Source organism: Zootoca vivipara, chromosome 7 (assembly GCF_963506605.1).
Source record: "Zootoca vivipara chromosome 7, rZooViv1.1, whole genome shotgun sequence".
NCBI lineage: Eukaryota > Metazoa > Chordata > Lepidosauria > Squamata > Lacertidae > Zootoca > Zootoca vivipara.
In genome coordinates, this window is record NC_083282.1 from 64,603,671 (window position 1) to 64,622,451 (window position 18,781).

The window sequence follows — 18,781 nt, forward strand, 5'->3', positions numbered from 1 at the left end:
CTGACTCATGTCAAGTTTGTGGTCCACCAAGACTCCTAGATCCTTTTCACATGAACTGCTCTCAAGCCAGGTGTCACCCATCCTGTATTTGTGCCTTTCATTATTTTTTTTTGCCCAAGTGTACTTTACAGTAAGTGTAATTTACAGTACTGCATCTAGGAATTTTACCTCTTTGCCATGACTGGAACTTGTAGGTAGCCAGTCTACGCCAATGTAGTTAAAGTCACCCATTACTATGACATTTTCTCTTTGGGGTGCTTGCTTGATTTCATTCCTCATCTCAATTTCAATCTGTTACCTCCGAGGATGTGGACAGGCTGCTTGGATGAGTGAAACCAACCACCTGTCTTCTTGATCCTTGACCATCCTGGCTGATAAAAGCAAGCCAGGAAGGGCTGGGCGATGGGCTCTGTGGGGTGGCGAATGCTTCCCTCTGTAAGGGAGCCTTCCCAGGCCCACTGAAAGAGGTGGTCATTAAACCACTTCTTAAAAAACATCTTTTGACCTGGCCAATATGGCCACTATCGCCCAGTCTCAAATCTTCCATTCTTGGGCAAGGTGATTGAGCGGGTGGTTGCTGAATAACTCCAAGCACACCTGGTGGGTGCGGACCATTTGGATCCCTTCCAATCGGGATTCAGGCCTCACCACAGGACTGAAACTGCCTTGGTCGTGCTCGTTGATGATCTCGAGCGGGCTAGGGACAAAGGTGAGAGCTGTTTCCAAGTTCTGCTGGATCTCTCAGCGGCTTTTGATACCATCAACCATAACATCCTTCTGGACCGTCTTGAGGAGCTGGGAGCTGGGGGCACTGTTATACAGTGGTTCCGCTCCTTCCTCCTGGGCCGTGTCCAGAAAGTGGTGGGGGGGATGAGTGTTCAGGCCCTCTCCCCCGTGCTTTTTAACATCTACATGAAGCTGCTGGGAGAGATCATCAGGGGGTTTGGGTTGGGTGTTCATCAATATGCTGATGATACCCAGCTCTACCTCTCTTTTAAATCAGAACCAGTGAAGGTGGTGAAGGTCCTGTGTGAGTGTCTGGAGGCGGTTGGAGGATGGATGGTGGCTAACGGATTGACTCTGAGGCTGAATTCTGACAAGACAGAAGTACTGTTCTTGGGGAACAGGGGACGGGCTGGTGTGGAGGACTCCCTGATCCTGAATGTGCCCCTGAAGGACCAGGTGAGGTCCAACGCTGAGGGCCTTCTGGTGGTTCCCTCGCTGTGAGAAGTGGGGTTACAGGGAACCAGGCAGAGGGCCTTCTCAGTAGTGGCGCCTGCCCTGTGGAACGCCCTCCTAGCAGATATGTCAAGGCAATTATTATTATTATTATTATTATTATTATTATTATTATTATTATTATTATTATTCCCTGGGCATTATGATCAGGAGGACAACAGCGCATCCCCAGCTCTAAATTACTCTAAAGGCCCGGTATCACCATCCACCATGATTTGTGAAGGAACCTTCTCCCTTGAAGTTTCCTGGTTTGCTGGACTGAATGCCCTCTTTGACATACAGACGACGCCATCTATGGTACGCCCTTCCTGTATAATTTATATCTAAAGAAAGCCCTGTCTCACTGGTTCTTTGCATTCCACCAGGTTTCCATTATGCCCGCTGTATATCAATGTGATCCTCTAACCAAGCAGTCTAGTTAACCCATCTTGGCTCAGAGGCATCTAGCATTAGCTTATAAACACTTGTATGCTGTCTCTCTCTTCAAGTGTCTCGCTCTTGCCTTTTGACTTGCGTTGCTTTGGCCTTTCTGAATTGATTTCCTGTGCCCTGTACTCACAATGCCTAGGTCTATGCTTTCCCTATTTAATTTTTCATCAGTTTTTTCATCTTCATCGCAGAGGAGAGATTCTTTCTGAACTGGACCCTCCCCAGCTCTTGTCGGCTTCCCTCCCTCCCCACAATCAGCTTAAAAGCTGCTCTGCCACCTTTTTCAAGTGCCAACAGAATCCTCTTTTAACACATACTAATGAATACACAGCCCTCTGAATTGTACTGTGACCTTTCTAGTTTGGCTCAAGGGGGTTCACTCAGCAAGAGGTTTCTTATTTCTGATGTAAATCACCCTTGCTTCCCACAAGGCTCTACCACACAAACCCTCCAAGGTCTCTTGCTGAGGCAGGTGGTTTCTTTCTGCTATTCTCCTCTCACCGCCCCAAGCAATGCTGGGCTCTTTTCACAGCAGCCTTTAGCCATTGTGGTTTGGCCACCAGGGGGCCTACGGTTCAATAAAGGATGATTGGAGCGAATTACTGGGGGAAACGGTTTTTATTCTGGCCCGAGATCTGAGGGAATGCAGAACGGCAGTGAGGCTGGTCGAGGCAGACTGAAGAGTTTCTCCGTCTTGGCTCAATCCGGGCTGAAACATCAGGGTGGCCTCCCCCTGCTCCCTGCCCTCTTAATACCCCGAGTCAAAGCGTGGGAATTTTCTTCCTCATTTTCTCCTAGTTTGCTGTGCCATCTCCGCCGGCTCTTTTTGTAAGTCGCCTTCTGTGTGCATCGTCCTCCCCATCTGTGCAGAAGGAAGGATGCCTCTGCCTTGGACAATTATGCTTTTGCTTCCTTTCCTGCAGCCCCTGGAGACCATGGTGAAGGAAGGTGCTGCCCCGCTCCTTCAAGAGCCTTCTATAGCCTCCAGGAGGGAGCAGAGGGCTGGAGAGGGTCATTTAACAAGGCACTTTGCCTCCCAAGAGGCGCTGCTGGAGATGCCTGGAAGACCGGGCAGGCTGAGATGGCCAGGATCCCTTGGCAATCAGAGGGGGCGGCAGCTGTCGGAGGAGCAACTGAAGTGGAGAAGGACTCGCCGGGGAACCGAGGATGAAGAGCCCAAGCCAGTTCAGCAGTACATTCCAGGAGTAAAAGTGGAGTTTCCTCGGCCCATGATCCCTGGCAGCTTACGGCCCACCAAGGCCCTGGTGCCGTCCAGCACTTATCCCTCTGAGCAGCGCCAGCGGAGTCCGGCGGTCCACGGGGCCACAGAACCCCAGGGCAATATGACTGTGGCATCAGGGAAGCGCCCTCAGATCCAAAACCCTCTGTACCCAGTGACCGAGAGCTCTTACAGTGCCTACGCTGTCATGTTCCTGTCCCTCATTGTATTTGCCGTGGGCATCATTGGGAACCTCTCCGTGATGTGCATCGTCTGGAACAACTACTACATGAAAAGTGCCTGGAACTCCATCTTGGCCAGCCTTGCCTTCTGGGACTTCCTCATCCTCTTCTTCTGCCTGCCAGTGGTTATCTTCAATGAGATCACCAAGAAGAGGCTGCTGGGGAGCATCTCCTGCCGCGTGGTGCCTTTCATGGAGGTAAGAGATTCCACTGCGGTCCTCCCTGGTTCCTCATCAGCAATTTTGTGCATCCTCTTTGGGGGTTGATGTTGGAGCATGTGCCCAGCTATATATTGCGAGCTTGGACATACCCCTCCACAATGTACTGTAACTTGGTGCCTCCTATGCAGAGTTATTCTAACCTCATATAAAAGGCGGGAGGCTACACCAGCCTTCTTCCCAGCTGGGTAACAGGTGTGCCCCAGATCACCGAGATGCCTTTCAGAAAGCAGAGATAAGCATGCTTGTTGTATGATGAAAGTATTGCCACGGGTGGTATGTTTTAAGCCTGATGACCATGGGCATTCATCTGAACTGTGCTTAGGCCATTTGAAAATTGCTGAGGGTCTTGGTGGACCACTTCATGATTTTTCTGCCTCTTGTAGCAATTGCCCCTGTTCTAGATGCTCTCTGGTTTCTATTTGTATTCTATTTCTTATTTTATTTCTTATAGTTATTTCATCGTATTACAATTTGAATTCCACAGAAGAAATAGCAATGCAATTAAAAATCTGTATGACTATTTAATATGGACGTAAATAAAAACAATTGTCCAGTAGCACATTAGAGACCAACTAAGTTTGTTCTGGGTATAAGCTTTTGTGTGCATGCCATGGACCACCTGAATGAAGCTGGCCGACCACTGGTGGGCCATGGAGCGCAGTTTGGGAACTCCTGGCATAGTTATTTGTTGCTGCGTTGACTCCAGATACTCGGAGTTACAGAACAAACTCCTAGGGGAAGTTGTGCTTTATTTGTCTAGAAGAAAATGATATAGGATGGAAATACAGCTAATTTATGGAGCAAGGTTATCAATGCAAATACTTTAAAGTCCCCTCAGGAAGATAATGCCTCAATTAAAAATAATAAACATATCAAATAGTAGCACTGAATCCATTAACCAGCAGGGCTTCAGGCTGCTATAACGATCTAAGACAATTCAAAGAGCTGTATTCATACCATTGCAAAGTTTTATTCACAACTTTTAAAGGTTCGCAGCAAGTTTTCTTGCAAGGCAAGGACAGAGAAGGCAGAGCTGAAGTGGCCATTCTTGGAAAAATTATTTCCCATCGGGGACAATGCATTCCTCTTTAGGGTACCACTGCCTTTAACAGTCATGTGACAGGGATACTGCATCATGCTGGGAAAGGCTCTACTTGTTGAATTTCTACCTGTTGTGCCTGCTTTTAAAAGAACAGAAAGAGACCGTCGCAGCCCTAACTTTAAGACTTCATCCAAGTACTTATCACCGAGAGATGCATGCAGCAGTGTCGTAAGAACGTAAGAATAACCTCCTGGATCAAGCCAATGGCCCATCTAGTTCAACATCCTATTCCCACAGTGGCAGGAAGCCCATTAGAAGTGTGCCACATTTCTCAATTGCATAGAAATTCCCCTCTACTTGGGTTGTGAGGTGTATGCTTCTGTGTGTGATGGTGGCCTGTTGATAACACTTCTGGTGTGTCTGAAGCTTTTGCACCTAGGGATGCCCTTATCTTTTTATAGACTGGACATTTGGTCTGAGGCACACAAAGGTTAAGTACACTTCAGGTCCCAGGGGAAATCTGTGGCAAAGGAAGGAACTAAACTAGGGATTCACCTAGTATTTGAGGAGAGCCTATATTTACCATTATGGGCAGGTGGATCCTCTTTTGACATTACTAGCAGGGGAAGGAAGAGCAACCAAGTGACAATTCCCTCTTCTACACAACCCTTAAAGGCGCGATAACTCTGCCCTCTTTTTCATCTACTCATGCTCTCAATATATTTGCTTTTGCACATGAACCTCACAGTCATGACAATGTATTTGTTTAATGTTTCAGCATATCCAAAACACATTTTATTTATAGCTGCATTGGGTTCTAAGGCAGTGGGGTGACGGCAGACCTGTCCTACTAAGAATGCATTCCTGTGAGTGCTCAAAACGCTGCACCTCCCTTACAGGGAGACTTACTTTTGAGTAAACATGGATAAGATTGCACTGCACACACAACATTTGTGCGGAGTACCCTGCCCCCTTGCATGGCTTTCCAGAGTGTGCCTAAAAGACGAGTCTGAATAATCAACAGCTGTCAATGAAGACAGTTCCCAAACGCTCAGTATGGCAGATCTCTATGAAACTCACTGTGCAGTTAAAGACATGAAAACTAGGCTGCCAGGTGGAAGCATGGCAAAGACATGGCTGGGTGGACCTGTGTATTTGCCATGTAATTCTGCCATTAGAATATCGTTCCCTCTTCTGCCCCAAGGCACTTGGGCTTCGGAGGGTTCCCATGCAAGGAAAGCAGCCTGGTGTGAGGCCAGATTCACACAATCCTTTATCTCTAGTCAGATGTGAGAAATAAATTAACATGGCCATGTGGTGGAGCAGTTGTCTGATTGTCCAGGATTCTTTGGGAGAAACCATTATGTTTGAAGTGGCATAAAACGGATGTGAGTTAGAGCCAACCAACGATCAGGATCAAAACTACTAATTCATTTCAACTTCATGCCAGTTTGACCATAATGGCTCCTCCCAAAGCACACTGGGGATTATGGGGCCAAACTAGACATTAATCACATGCTTGGGATCGGCTACATCTTTCTTTTTGCCCCATTTTTCAAATATTATGTAGAATTTTTAAAATCAAGGCTAATAGCACCTGGTGTAAAACTCAATTGCCAATGAGAAGAGAGTGCAAGGAAAATGATTTTTTAATTTAAAAAATCCCTCTCTCCGGATCAGGATAAGGGGCTTTGAAGCTGCTTTTTGTAAATTAAGTGACATTGCTGGTCCCAAATGCAGGATGCAAAACCATGGTTAAAGTCATGCCTAGTTTGGCTGCTAAATTTGGTGAAGGTACTAAGAATTCTCTACAAAAAAAAAGGTCCAGTAGCACCTTAGAGACCAACTAAGTTTGTTCTTGGTATGAGCTTTCGTGTGCATGCACACTTCTTCAGATACACTGAAACAGAAGTCACCAGACCTTTATATATAGTGAGAGGGTGGGGAGGGGTATTACTCAGAAGGGTGGTGGGAATGGGTGATTGACTGTTAACGACTGCAATTGGTCTTACAGGAAAAAGCAAAGGATGAGATGGCCAAAAATAGCTTTATCATGTATAATGAGATAAGAATCCAATGTCTCTATTCAGACCGGGTCTCTCCATGGCTTTAAGTTTGGTAATAAGTTGTAATTCAGCAACTTCTGTTTCCAGTCTATTTTTTGGAATTCTTTTGTAATATGACAGCTACTTTTGTATAGAATGTCCTGGGAGATTGAAGTGTTCTCCTACTGGTTTCTCTGTCTTGTGATTTAAGAATTCTCTGTTACTGATCCCTAGTCTCCCCATCAAATTACATTTCCCTGAGGCCCAACCCTCGCCCCCAGGAAAACAGGTGATCAATGACTGCTAGCCGTGATGGCTATATGCTACCTCCAAGATCAAAGCCAAAATGCCTCTGAATGCCCGTTGCTGGGGAACAACAGTGGGAAATAAGAATGCTATTGTGCTCACGACCTGCATGTCAGCTTCCCATAGGCATTGGCTGGCCCCTGTAGGAAGCAGGACATTGGACTGGATCAGCCTTTGGTCTGATCCAGCAGGGCTTTTCTTACGACAGAGCCATCAAGACCATTGTGTCAGCTCACACACGCCAGGCTGCATTAGAGTTTATTCAACCCACAATTGGACCTGTGGCTTTGTCTAGTATAAGGCAAAGCACATAGGAAAGCTCCATAGAATGTAGGCACCTTCCTTCTCAAATGGCTCCGACTGAAGTTGGGGTGTTCTCATTTGCAATGAATTGGATCTGCCCAGGTTTGTGGTAGTACTCTTGCGTATATCTCATTCAACGAGGTTTGTACCAAGGACTGTGCCTAGGACTGAGAAGACAGGTGATTTATTGAAAGCTAGTGTTATGCAATAAGCAAAGTGTTGGAACCTGGAACTGGGTGATGCATATTTCAATTCCAACTGGAACTGAAATGAAATTTTGTGCCGATTAAAGTCTTTGCCATTTTTTCTTACAACCCAATTACTTTCTGAATGATGAATGTTTATACAGATGTGGGGCTGCCCTTGAGGATAGTCTGGAGGCTGCTAGGCTGGTAAGTGGGGGAGAGCAATGGGACCATGTGTCAGTGGTCCTGAAAGTGCTGCACCATCTGCCAATGAGCTACTGGGCCAATTCAAGGGGTTAGTACTAGCATGGAACCCAAGTACTTAAAAGTGTGCCTTCTCCAATACCAGTCATCTTGGTCCTTACGATCAGCAGGTGAAGACTTGCTGGTGATGCTGCCGCTGGAGGCTGCTCAGTTCACATTGACCCATAATGGGGTCTTTACAGTGGTGGTTCCCCATTTGTGGAACCACCTTCCCTAGTGAAGTGAACCTGTCTCCTGTCCTGCATTATTGACTTTTCACGATAAATTCAGACACATTCCTGTTTACCAAGGCATTTGGTAGCTGAAAGACAATGTTTCTGGCAACCCTGAGATCACTGGTTGAGAAAATGTTTTAAAATTGCTTTTGGGATGTTTTGAACTATTTAGTCCCCCCCCCCAAAAAAAAGTTTTAAAATTGCTGTGTCTACCACCCTGGGAGTAAGGACAGGATATAAACCAAATGAATAAACAAAAAATGATGACGATGATGTTCAGACTTGACCATTGGCATGTAGGTTAGTTTTTATATCATATACAAGTTCCATCTTCTCTCCTGTCTTTCCTTGGAAGAGAACGTGCTACGCGGGCTGCTTACTCTGTAGCTTCTCTGGTCAGTTCCTAACTCGAAGCAAGATGAGAGCGATGCAGGTGGTGGAACATCTGTGAATGATTCAGTGCTCCGCAATGGGAACAGCTCCATGCATGGGTGAGGCAGGGAAGACAATGCAGCCTTGGTATTGTTTGGCAGGATCACAGGCAGTAAGGGCCTGCTGTAGGAAAATGGGGAAATGCAGTCACGGATCAAGGACTTATTCATGCAGTCCACACATCCCAACACTGCCAGAGGCCACTTCTGCTTGCTCTGGAGAAACATTTGCCAACATCCGAAAGTCCAAAACAGGCTGACGGTGCTTGCAGACATTTACTACCCTCCATCCTAGAAGCTGCATACCCAGTGCCACTCTGAAAGGAAAGCAACTGAAACCAGGACAGGAATCGGAGTATCTGCAGTCATTCCGAAAAAATAAAAATCCTCTTAAATGCTAGAATGTTAACATGCTTGATACTGCTGCCTATGAAAGCAGCATAGTACATATTCCTTATTCCGCGCCATTTGTCAGTCTTAAGTAGTTTGCAAATTGCTTTTTAATAAAACTAGCAGAGCAGCTGTGCCTTTGGAAGACATTCTGGTTTAACCTAGTTACAGGTAGGTAGCCATGTAGGTCTGACGTAGTCAAAAAAAAAAATCATTCCAGCAGCACTTTAGAGACCAAGTAAGTTTGTCATTAGTATGAGCTTGGTATTTGAAGAAGTGTGCATGCACACGAAAGCTCACACCAATGACAAACTTAGTTGGTCTCTAAGGTGCTGCTGGAAGGAATTGCTTTTGCAAGTTACCCCGTGCCTTTGAGTTTCCCTCTCAAAACAAATATCAAGGACACGGCAGCTAGAATTTGTTTGGCTGCCTCTTCTCTACCTCAAAGCATCTCGGAGAGCAGAAGAGTTGTGGCAGGGAAGAGGATGCTGAACCCATCTTTCACCTTCCACTTTCTCCCAAAACTCCCCATGCAAGCTACTCCTCCCCTCCCAAGTTTTCCACTTTAAAAACTCTTTTAAGGCTTTGTTTATATGCACATTTATTTGGGAACAAGAGCCCCTGTACAAATGCAGTGGAATCATCAGATACTGTTTTTCCTGGGACTGTAGTACCACTCCATATTGCAGATAGAAGGTGGAATGTTCAAATGATTCTTGTTTTTTTATTTTAAAAAAACCTGTCAAGAAAAAGATGATGCGCTGTGGTTTGGTGAGTTGCAGAGATCTGTGATGAGGCTTCACCTGGTGATTGTATGGGCCTTATTGGGGAGGCATTTTTTTAATTATGTGGGTTCCGAGCCATTTAAGGATTCGTTTTCTAGTACTAACACCATGAATTTGGCTCAGTAGCTCACTGGCAGACTATGCGGTGTGTTTAGGCCCGGTGACACATGGTCCCATTTAAGGCCGACTCTTCTTCTTTCTTCTTTGGCGATTACTCGTAGCTGAATAAGATTGTCTTCCATAAACACGATTTTAACAGTAAGTGACTGTGGAGGCCAATTCTGGATCCACACGTCCTTCCACAGTGGGGACATTGGTTTCCAGGTGGGAATTGATCACGGTGTGGATTTGCCAAGCGTGTTTCTCCCTTGTGTCCTGAGATCGAGTTTCTTCAAAGCCCATGACACCTTTGGAGCGCTTGCAGGCCAGTGTTTCCCAGTTGTCAGTGTTTATACTACATTTTTAAAGATTTGCCTTGAGACAGTCTTTAAACCTCTTTTGTTGACCACCAGCATTACGCTTTCCATTTTTAAGTTCGGAATAGAGTAGTTGCTTTGGAAGACGATCATCAGGCATCCGCACAACATGACCAGTCCAACGAAGTTGATGTTGAAGAATCATTGCTTCAACACTGGTGATCTTTGCTTCTTCCAGTACACTGATATTAGTTCACCTGTCTCCCCAAGTGATGTGTAAAAAATTTCGGAGACACCATTGAAGGCAGAGTAGGGATGCACAGCATCACATGCGTATAGAACAACTGCTTGCAGAAGCAAAATGAAACACTTGGGCTGGGCCTACAATGTTCAAGGCAGCCCCTGCTTCAGTCTCCCACCAGTTTTTTGGAGATAAACAAGGGCATTGTCAGCATTGTGTGGTGTGTGTGTGTGTGTGTTTAGATTGAGAGGGAACCTGTGGGTACCCATTCTCATGTCTTTAAAAAGCACCGTGAGAAGCGGCCCTCAGAAGCGCAGGCCGTGGCCTGGAAGCCCTCTGTTGTGTACCGGTTTGGCTGCACTTAAAAGGAGACGGAGGGTTTCTGAGGATTTCTTCCCAATTTCCGATGCTTCCTGCACTCAATGAATGCCCCTTGTTCCCCTCAGAAGTGAGCGGGTGCCTGCAATTAGGGCCCTGAAGCTCTCGCGCAGTCTATGAACAACTGTTCAAATGGGGCGTTGTGTTTCCTGAGCCCAAGGAAAGCACAGCGTTTGTAATGGAGAGGGCAGCGTGAGGGGGAGGGCAGCCCCGGCTGCTATTTATTCATGCTCTTGATTGTCTTTCAAACCCACCCAGAGTCTGGCATTTTCTCCTCCACGCTTTGCCCTCTTCCCTTTTGGCAGAGGGGGATGTTTTCCTGGGCTTCTGAATGCAGCGGAAATTAGCTGGGACTGGCTGGGGACATCAACAAACTTATTTGAACTCGTTTATCCCTCTGAGAGCGGATGCATTGAGGTAGTAAGAACCAGAAGGGGAGCAGGGTTGGGAGGGGATTTCAATGACCAGCACTGATTTTGTCAAGAGCTTGCTAGTGGCCTGGGAAGGATTCACAAGGAGGTGTCTCCCACCCAACCCTGCCGCTCTTGCTTTTAGTTGCTAATTGCAACCTGTAAATATATGAAAAGGTGCAGCAAAATTTTGTGAAGAGTCTCAAGGAGGTAGAATGGATTGTACCACTTCTGGGTGTTCCCCAACATAATAATTTCCTTGCAATTAGAAGTGTAGTGCATCATAGAAAAATGGTTCCGGTCCCAACCCTTCGCCTGTCATGCTGGCTTTCTGTTTGCATGAAATTATTAAGATGGGGAGCATTTGTGACTGGGATCCCTCCACCTGTAGGCTGATGTGATACAGTCCATTGTAGCCCGTCTTTTGCTGCATGAGTAGAGTCTGCCCGAGTCTGGTTTCCTGGGGAGCTAGTAAATAAGAAGTGTAGTTATAGGAAAGTCTCTAGCCATACCACAGATGTATGTTTCAACTGATATATATTTACAAACCACAATGAGCCCCCTGACTTCCTACTGTGCATAACAATGCTGTCACCAACTGATATAAAAAGATAGGCAAAAATGGTAAAGGTATAAAATACAAACACTGAGATATAAGGAACCAAAAGGGGTGGTAAGGGGAGGGGTGGATAAGAGAATGATGCTTAGCTGAGCCTTTGAGCATTTTTATTTCAGATATAGCTTTTGGAGAGTCCACCAGATTGCTTTACCAGTACTGACTGTACAAATTTACACTACTGTTAAAGCAGAATAGCAGCCAATAGCATCTTAGGCTGAAAGAGGGGGGGGGTATGAGTAGGCTGTCAGCCTTTCTACCGGAGCTGATCCCCTCAGTTGCCTTGATATATCTGCCTCAAGTTTACAAAGCAGGGGTGGGGGTGGGGAGTCATTCTGGTAATAGGGCTCATTTAGCACTCTAAATTTGCCTCTTTTCAATCCTTCGGGCTTCCGAAGGTTGCTGTCTCTTTGCTTAGTCCTACGTTGGAGCAACCTTTTCCTAAGCATCTTTCGCCTATAATCCATTATGTCTTTTCACACACTTTTGGCCTTAACCAACAGCAGTGCTCTTGGGAATATATAAAAAAGCTGTTGGGGATTTGGGTGACCTTATCTGGTTTTACAGAAGGCATTTTAGCATGGCATAAATTGGGGGTCTGCATCAATCCTTATACAGTAGGTCCATTTCTTGTACTCAGAAAGAGGCTTTATGCCCTCAAAAGAAATAGAGAAAGTGATTTTGAAGCTCATCCACTGATGTCAACATGCCCTTCTCTCTTTAAAGCAAACTGCCCCTTTTGGTCAGCTCACTTACCCTGAACAACAGTCTGTCTCTGTTCTTTGTGATCCTAGGTGTCTTCATTGGGCGTAACCACCTTCAGCCTCTGCGCTCTGGGCATCGACAGATTCCACGCGGCCACCAGTCCGCAAGCCAAGCTGCGGCCCATTGAGCACTGCCATTCCATCATTGCCAAGCTGGCTGTCATCTGGGTGGGTTCCATGACTCTTTCCGTCCCAGAGATCCTCCTCTGGCAGCTGGCGCAAGACACCTCACCAGTCTCCGGCATTGTGACCGACTACTGCACCATGAAGCCTTCCCAGGACCTGCCAGAATCTATTTACTCTCTGGTCCTCACTTACCAGAACGCCAGGATGTGGTGGTACTTTGGATGCTACTTCTGCCTGCCCATCCTCTTCACCGTCAGCTGCCAACTGGTCACTAGAAGGGTCAGCAGCCCAGAGAAGACCGACTGCCGTGGCAGTAAGCACGGGCAGTGCGAGAGCCAGCTCAACTGCACCGTGATCGGCCTGACCGTGATCTATGGTCTCTGCACAATTCCAGAGAACGTCAGCAACATCGTTGTGGCTTACCTATCTCCTGACATGGCCAAGCAGACCTTGGACCTGCTAAGTCTCGTCAACCAGTTCTTCTTGTTCTTCAAGTGCTCGGTGACTCCTGTGCTGCTGCTGTGCCTCTGCAAACCGCTGGGCCAGGCCTTTATGGACTGCTGCTGCTGCTGCTGTGATGAGTGTGGTCAGGAAGCTGCCTCCAGCGACGGCGGCTCCGACGGCAAGCTGAAAACCGAGATGTCCTCTTCTATCTTCTTTGACAAGCCCCGGGAGTCGCCTACCCCTGTGGGGGCGGTTGGCACTCCATGCTAAGCTCAAATCAGCTAGGCGGGGTGCGTTAGCGGTTCTTCCACCAGCTTCTTCCCAAGACCAAAAGTTGTTTTTCTCTTTAGTTATCAGCTGGCGAAGTGGCTGGAAGGTGGAAATGGAGCAGGGCTTGTTCCAACACCAGCTCCAACCAGAGTGACTTAGTTATGAGGCCTCAACAATGAGACAGCTCTCTCTCTCCTCTGCTGAACAATTACCTAGGGTGAGAGCGCCCCCAAATCGCAGGCACGAGCAGAGAAGGCTGCTGCCATGAAGGAGGGGGGTGCTGAGGGAAGCTCCGCCTGCAGCCCCTCGAGGACTGAAGAGACCCCAAGTGTCTTAGAGAGGACATAGTACAAATTAACCCATCTTGCAGTCCTGCAGGATCTCACTGTCCCCTTCTCTGATCCAGGCCCAGAGACAGCCTCCAATACAAGATAAGCACTGCCCTAGCCTCAATAAACCAATACTCTAGATAGTGAAACATGTTTCCTGAGATGACATTTAAAAAACAAAATATGTGCTGTAGAGCTGCTAATTGTTGTGTGTCTTCTAAAGTGAACCTACCCACTTAGTGCCTTATCTGTCAGATGTCCTCCCCAACCAAGAAAGCACATAAAATTTCTCAAGAAACAGCATAGTTTTTGTGGTCAGGGAAGCACTGGAAAGGTATTCTGATTTACCACAAGTCTCCAGGTGAGTACTGCTCACTGAACTTCGATGCACCTAACTAAGCTTATATTTGTATTAATGGTGGTGCATGTGTGATTTTTGTCAGCCTAGAAGGAAAGAGTTCAACTCTTTTCCTGCACACCATGGCCCAGATCATAACCAGGATGCCAACAGGTGCTGTTAATGGTTTTATAAGTATTCACATAACTACATGTGACACATAAGGTGCGATTCACTCCGTGTATTTCCTATTCGTGAGCCAAACGTCACAAGTTCGCCTCCTTCGGTGAGATCAAGCAGAGAACATAAGGGCTCACCAAGCCCATCCTGAAGATCAGGAATCCTGCTGCTTGATCCCCACCAAGTTTATTTAACCCGAGTTTAAGGATATTTAATGTATCCCTTGTAGAAACATACACTACTGTATTTAGGCATCCCTCCAATATCTAAAGTATTTTGCTGCCATGGACTTTGCAATGCCCTCTAAAAGGAAGCAAGTCTCTCGCATTAACACACAGAGAGAGGCTCAGATTCCTGTGTGCATGCTGGCAACAGCCTCCCTTGGCAACATCGGGGCAAAATAAGCTCTCTCTGCTAGGTTCAAGCAGCACCCGTGGCTGCATGCTTTGAAGAGAGGGAAGCAATGGCTTGCGCACAAAGCCATAATGCAGCGCTTCATGAAACCCGCATATAGCACAGTCAGAGATGGAGGAAAGTCAAATAGGCATCTATGCAGACCTTGAGCCAGGAAAAACCATCTCTTTATCCCAGGGCTCTGGGTCTCCCTTTAAATCCTGAGTAAGGAAGTCTCCACCTTCATGCCATCAATGAAAAGCAAGTGACTTGAGGAAACACTAACTGCAAGGACCTTCTTTCAGGCTAGACATCCCTTTGGGAATTTGTAGGTCACAACAATGTAGGTCCCTGCCAATGTGGTGGTCAAGCTGTGTATGTTGCCACAGAGTATGTTGCACTCTTTTTCCTCCCCAATTGTACGTTAGGAACCATTTAGTTTTAGCTAGTAACAGTGATAGCCTGAAGCAGAAGCTCCTTGTTCAATGAAAGGAAAGCCCTGTTTTCTGGACGAGTATTTCCAAATGCTCTGTGTGCAGACTAAGGACACCTGGAATCCTATTTAGGTGTTACGCAGGTATGGGGAGGTGGGCATACATGCATACTGCCTCTTCTCCCAGTGTCCCTGTTTGCCTCTGCCTGATCAGAAACCTTGCCTTATAGGATCCCACCTGTGCAGAGGCCTCTAAACCCATTCAGCAAGATGCACTCATCAGACCTTCCCATTCAACGTAGGAAGGTGGACGGTAGTTGGGCCCGCATGTATGTTGCATACACTCCTTACTTGTGGTTACATTCCCTATTCGGGCAAAACACTTCAATATAGCTGGCCACTGGAAGAGGCATAAACATGAGCCATGCTTGGTTGAGGCTCTCAGGCATGCACTTGTAGCTTCAGCACAGCAGCATGCAAGGGACAAACAGAAGCTCATGTTTCCCTTTTCGTGTGTCATTGCCAGAAAAATGCTTCTGTAGCTCCAGGTAGCACTGCACTAGCATCTCCTGTGTGACTCCCGAGGTAGAGGGAATCCATCCAAACACTCACTACCACAGCAATTCCTCCGCATCTCTTTCCTCCTCCTTTCCTTCTCTCACCGCACCAGCAAAGCTTCCGAGGCGAATGACGTTAGGCCCATGAGAATCTCATTGTGCTTCTTCGCTCTTGCAGAGAATAGCTTGGGAGCATGGCCCGCGTGTGACCTAACTGCTTCAAATCCACAAGACGACAGAAAGAACCAACCGTTTATTGATTTGGCCTTCTTTAAAGGTTAGACTTAGTAGTTTGGGTGATGCAAAGGCTCCTTAGCTAAGGGCCTGCTGAGAATAGATTCACTCAGCAAGACTGAAAGTTCTTAAAAAAACCCAAAAACTCCCAAGCCTAAGATTCTTTGCATCCTTCAGGATGCTGGCTTTAAAATTTCAGTGGCGCACACCTTCCAATGCTCATTGTTGCGACAGCGCTCCCTGCAACACTTAGTGCCGGCAAACTGGTCACACGCCCCTAAATGCGCCTCTGCTCAGTAGATTAAAGGGCATAGGTCTTCAAAAGCTGCTGGATCACCAGGGAGAGAAAGAGGCCAACAGTGTGATCTCAAATGGAAAAGATCCTAAAGTAGTTCTGAGGCAATGCTGATGTCAGTGGGCTATTCCTGCCAACCGAGGCGGGGTGGACACCTACAATAGCGTTTGCCCTCAGGCATACTCCCATACCCAACTAGCAATCAGGAAAACTCACACCATGGACCCAACTCCTGTCAATGGGTCAGGGGCAATGGGAGTTGTAGTCAACTCCAGGAGGGCAAATGGCTCCCACTTCTGTGCAAGAGATACACTAGCAGTCTGGCACAGTAGAAAAAGGCCTCTTCTCCTATTGTCCACCCGTACCCATTCTAGCAGTTTGCAACAGCCCCTGAATTCGGGTGTCTCCCGCATTTCCCTGTTAGTGAGGCTCCCAGTTCTGTTTGTGCAGAACTGTTAAAGGGCCTTGTTCTCTGCTCTCTTTGGATTGCACCCTCAGGAGCAGTAAACGCCACTGCGAGAGGGAGGCAGTTGCTAGGGGATGGGCTGCAACGCAGGGGATCAGTGAGGGCTTTGTATAGGGAATGACACCCACAGTTCCTTCTTGGGACTGCTGCCATGGAGACAAAGCTCCTGTCTTTGTACAAAGAAAGTGATGTTTGGATTGCTGCCCCCATTAGCAAACAAGAGCAGTCTTGGGGTAGGCACACTTGGTATGTATCCCAAGGGCCGCTCTCTCGTCAGCAGACTGGGCCGCAGCTCTCCTCTGTGTGCACAGGCATGGGGGAAGCCCTTTTGCTCTGAAACTTTTTACCATTTTGCCGGAGACGGGGATTAATCTCTGGGGGGAGGAGGAAGAATGAGGAGCTGTAGGCTCAGCACCACCAGAGCCAGCCAAAGTCCTCACCCACAATCCCTGGCTCAAATGCGGGAAACAGCAAGGCCAAAGAAGGTGAGAAGATCACAGAGGAGGAAACTGCAGTGGTGACTGAGGTAGTAAAGGAATGCAATGAGACCGCTTTCTCAGAGTGCATTTCTGTTTGCTACGAAACAATGGTTTTCTAGCATCACAGTCCTTTCAACATTAACGTCTGCCGCAGAATGTCAGCCAGTGACCTACAGACCCTTCCACCTGTTGCAGAAAATTCTGGGAAGCATTCGAGGGTTCATACTCTCCACTCATAAAGGACACTTACCAGACCTACTGAGATTCGCATTCACTGTGTGCACAACCTAGAGCACACTCACAACTCTGGACACTACGGAGGAAAAGGCACAATGGTATGGGATCACAAAGTTCTGCCCAACTATACGAAAGCCAAGATGACCTTAGGGGTTTTCTTTTTTATATATAATAATTTTATTAAATTTTCAAATTTTACAGTTCAAATTAAAACATCTCTTATTATAACCATACATTCATTGACTTCCCTCCCTCCCCTTCCAAGGTTCATTTGACTTATTCACCATTCCTGCATATTTTGATATATCCATCTAATTTCATTTTCCTATCTCACACTTCAAAAAAAATTATCTCATTATATATCATTTCCCAATATTCTTTAACTTTTTTGCATGCCTTGCATATATGAAAAATGGTTCCTTCTACTTCTTTACATTTCCAACGCAGTTCCGATTCTATATTATACATCTTAGCCTATCTACTTGGAGTTAAATACCATCTACGAATCATTTCCTTATACAGTAATTCTCTTTCAGTATGTAGCATACAGTAAATTTCAGCTCGTTCTCCTGAAGTTTCAAATCTATAGAGACTACCGTAGGGATTTCAGTGTCCTTACTTTCAGGATTTATCAACAAAGAAAAACTAAATAGCTGCAGGAATTTGCCTTCTTTAGGGTGAGCATTTATTTTAGCGGCTGATCTCCTTTAAACCCCATTCTGGAGTGACATCTATTAGAGACATGTTCTAGCATTTATAGTCTTCCCTGTCTGAAATACCTATCTAAGTTGCTTTCCTCGGTTTGCTGTGGTTTCTGGTGTGAGATGACACACTGTCATTTGTGGCTATTGGCAGATCTTCTGCCTTTACCTGCTATTGTCTTTTATGGCTGCTGAGGACGCTCTCCTTGCTTCTTTCAGCTTGTTAGTTCCTTCATTAGCCAAAAACATTTTATTTGCTCAAACTGCTGCTTTCTACCATCACACCCTTGCTTACAAATTGACACTAGTGTTAAAGCAGACAAGCTCATCTCTCTCGAGGTTTCATTGCTCACAGCAAAATCTGCTTGCAATCTCGTGGGCTGCAGTGTGGCACTTCCACTCGACTCCCACCCCCCAGAATTGATCAAAAGGACAGAATATGAGAAAATCTTTGGACTAAACAGTCCACCTTTGGGTCAGTTTGCATAGAAGGCAGAAGACTATCTATTCTGAAGATAACCTCTGCCTTTTGCTAGCAGGGGGGTCCTATCCCATTAAGAGGATTAGAAATAGTCCCAACAAAGTGAAGCAACCCAGAGCAATTATGAGACGGAGAGTAAGAGGAGGCCACTGTCTTGATCCTCGCCCTGCCAGGGAGGGAGAGGGAGTTTGTGCATAGCCTAAGTGGTGATGTGACCTGAATATGTAACAAGACAGCAGAGAATGGATGGGAGCTGCTATTCATGCAGTGCTTTCCCTGCTGGCGTTCCCTGCGCAAGGGCCAAGCGAGAACAATGCTGGGCTTGTTGCAAAGGGTTCTGGTTGGTCAGGGAGCTGGGGGTGGGGAAGGGAGAAGAGAAAACGAGAAAGAAAAGAGATCGAGCCTGGCTAGAATGCAGTTTGGGGGGCAGGGGGAGGAAAGGAGCATGTCTAACATTTCAAAGATGTTGGGGCCATAAAGGGTCGCCCCCTTCAGTCAAGTGTTCAAGACACAGCATCAAGCACATTATGATGCCATTTCCAATAGGGACTAGAGCCCAGGCAGCCGCTGCTGGAGAAGAGATGATCCCAATAGGCAGGGGCCAGATGGCCAAATCAGCATCATGCAGCCTAAGAATGGACAGGGAATGAAAGAATGACAGGCAGGGATGTTTGGGTA

At 46.7% G+C, this 18,781-nt stretch overlaps 1 protein-coding gene across 1 annotated transcript; it reads left to right on the forward strand.

The window, feature by feature from the left end:
- The first annotated feature begins 33 nt into the window (after positions 1-33).
- Positions 34-18,414, forward strand: GPR37L1 (G protein-coupled receptor 37 like 1). Its single transcript, XM_060277188.1, has 2 exons — positions 34-3,326; positions 12,172-18,414. The coding sequence occupies exons 1-2, from the start codon at positions 2,547-2,549 to the stop codon at positions 12,979-12,981; spliced, it is 1,590 nt and encodes a 529-aa protein (XP_060133171.1). The 5' UTR covers positions 34-2,546; the 3' UTR covers positions 12,982-18,414.
- The last annotated feature ends 367 nt before the right edge of the window (positions 18,415-18,781 follow it).

What these genes read in the sequence shown, in the direction of transcription:
- GPR37L1 (XM_060277188.1), top strand. Translation starts at nt 2,547, where the DNA reads ATGCCTCTGCCTTGGACAATTATGCTTTTGCTTCCTTTCCTGCAGCCC. An exon ending in GCGTGGTGCCTTTCATGGAG is followed by an intron (nt 3,327 to 12,171) that starts GTAAGAGATTCC and finishes TTGTGATCCTAG; the next exon opens with GTGTCTTCATTGGGCGTAAC.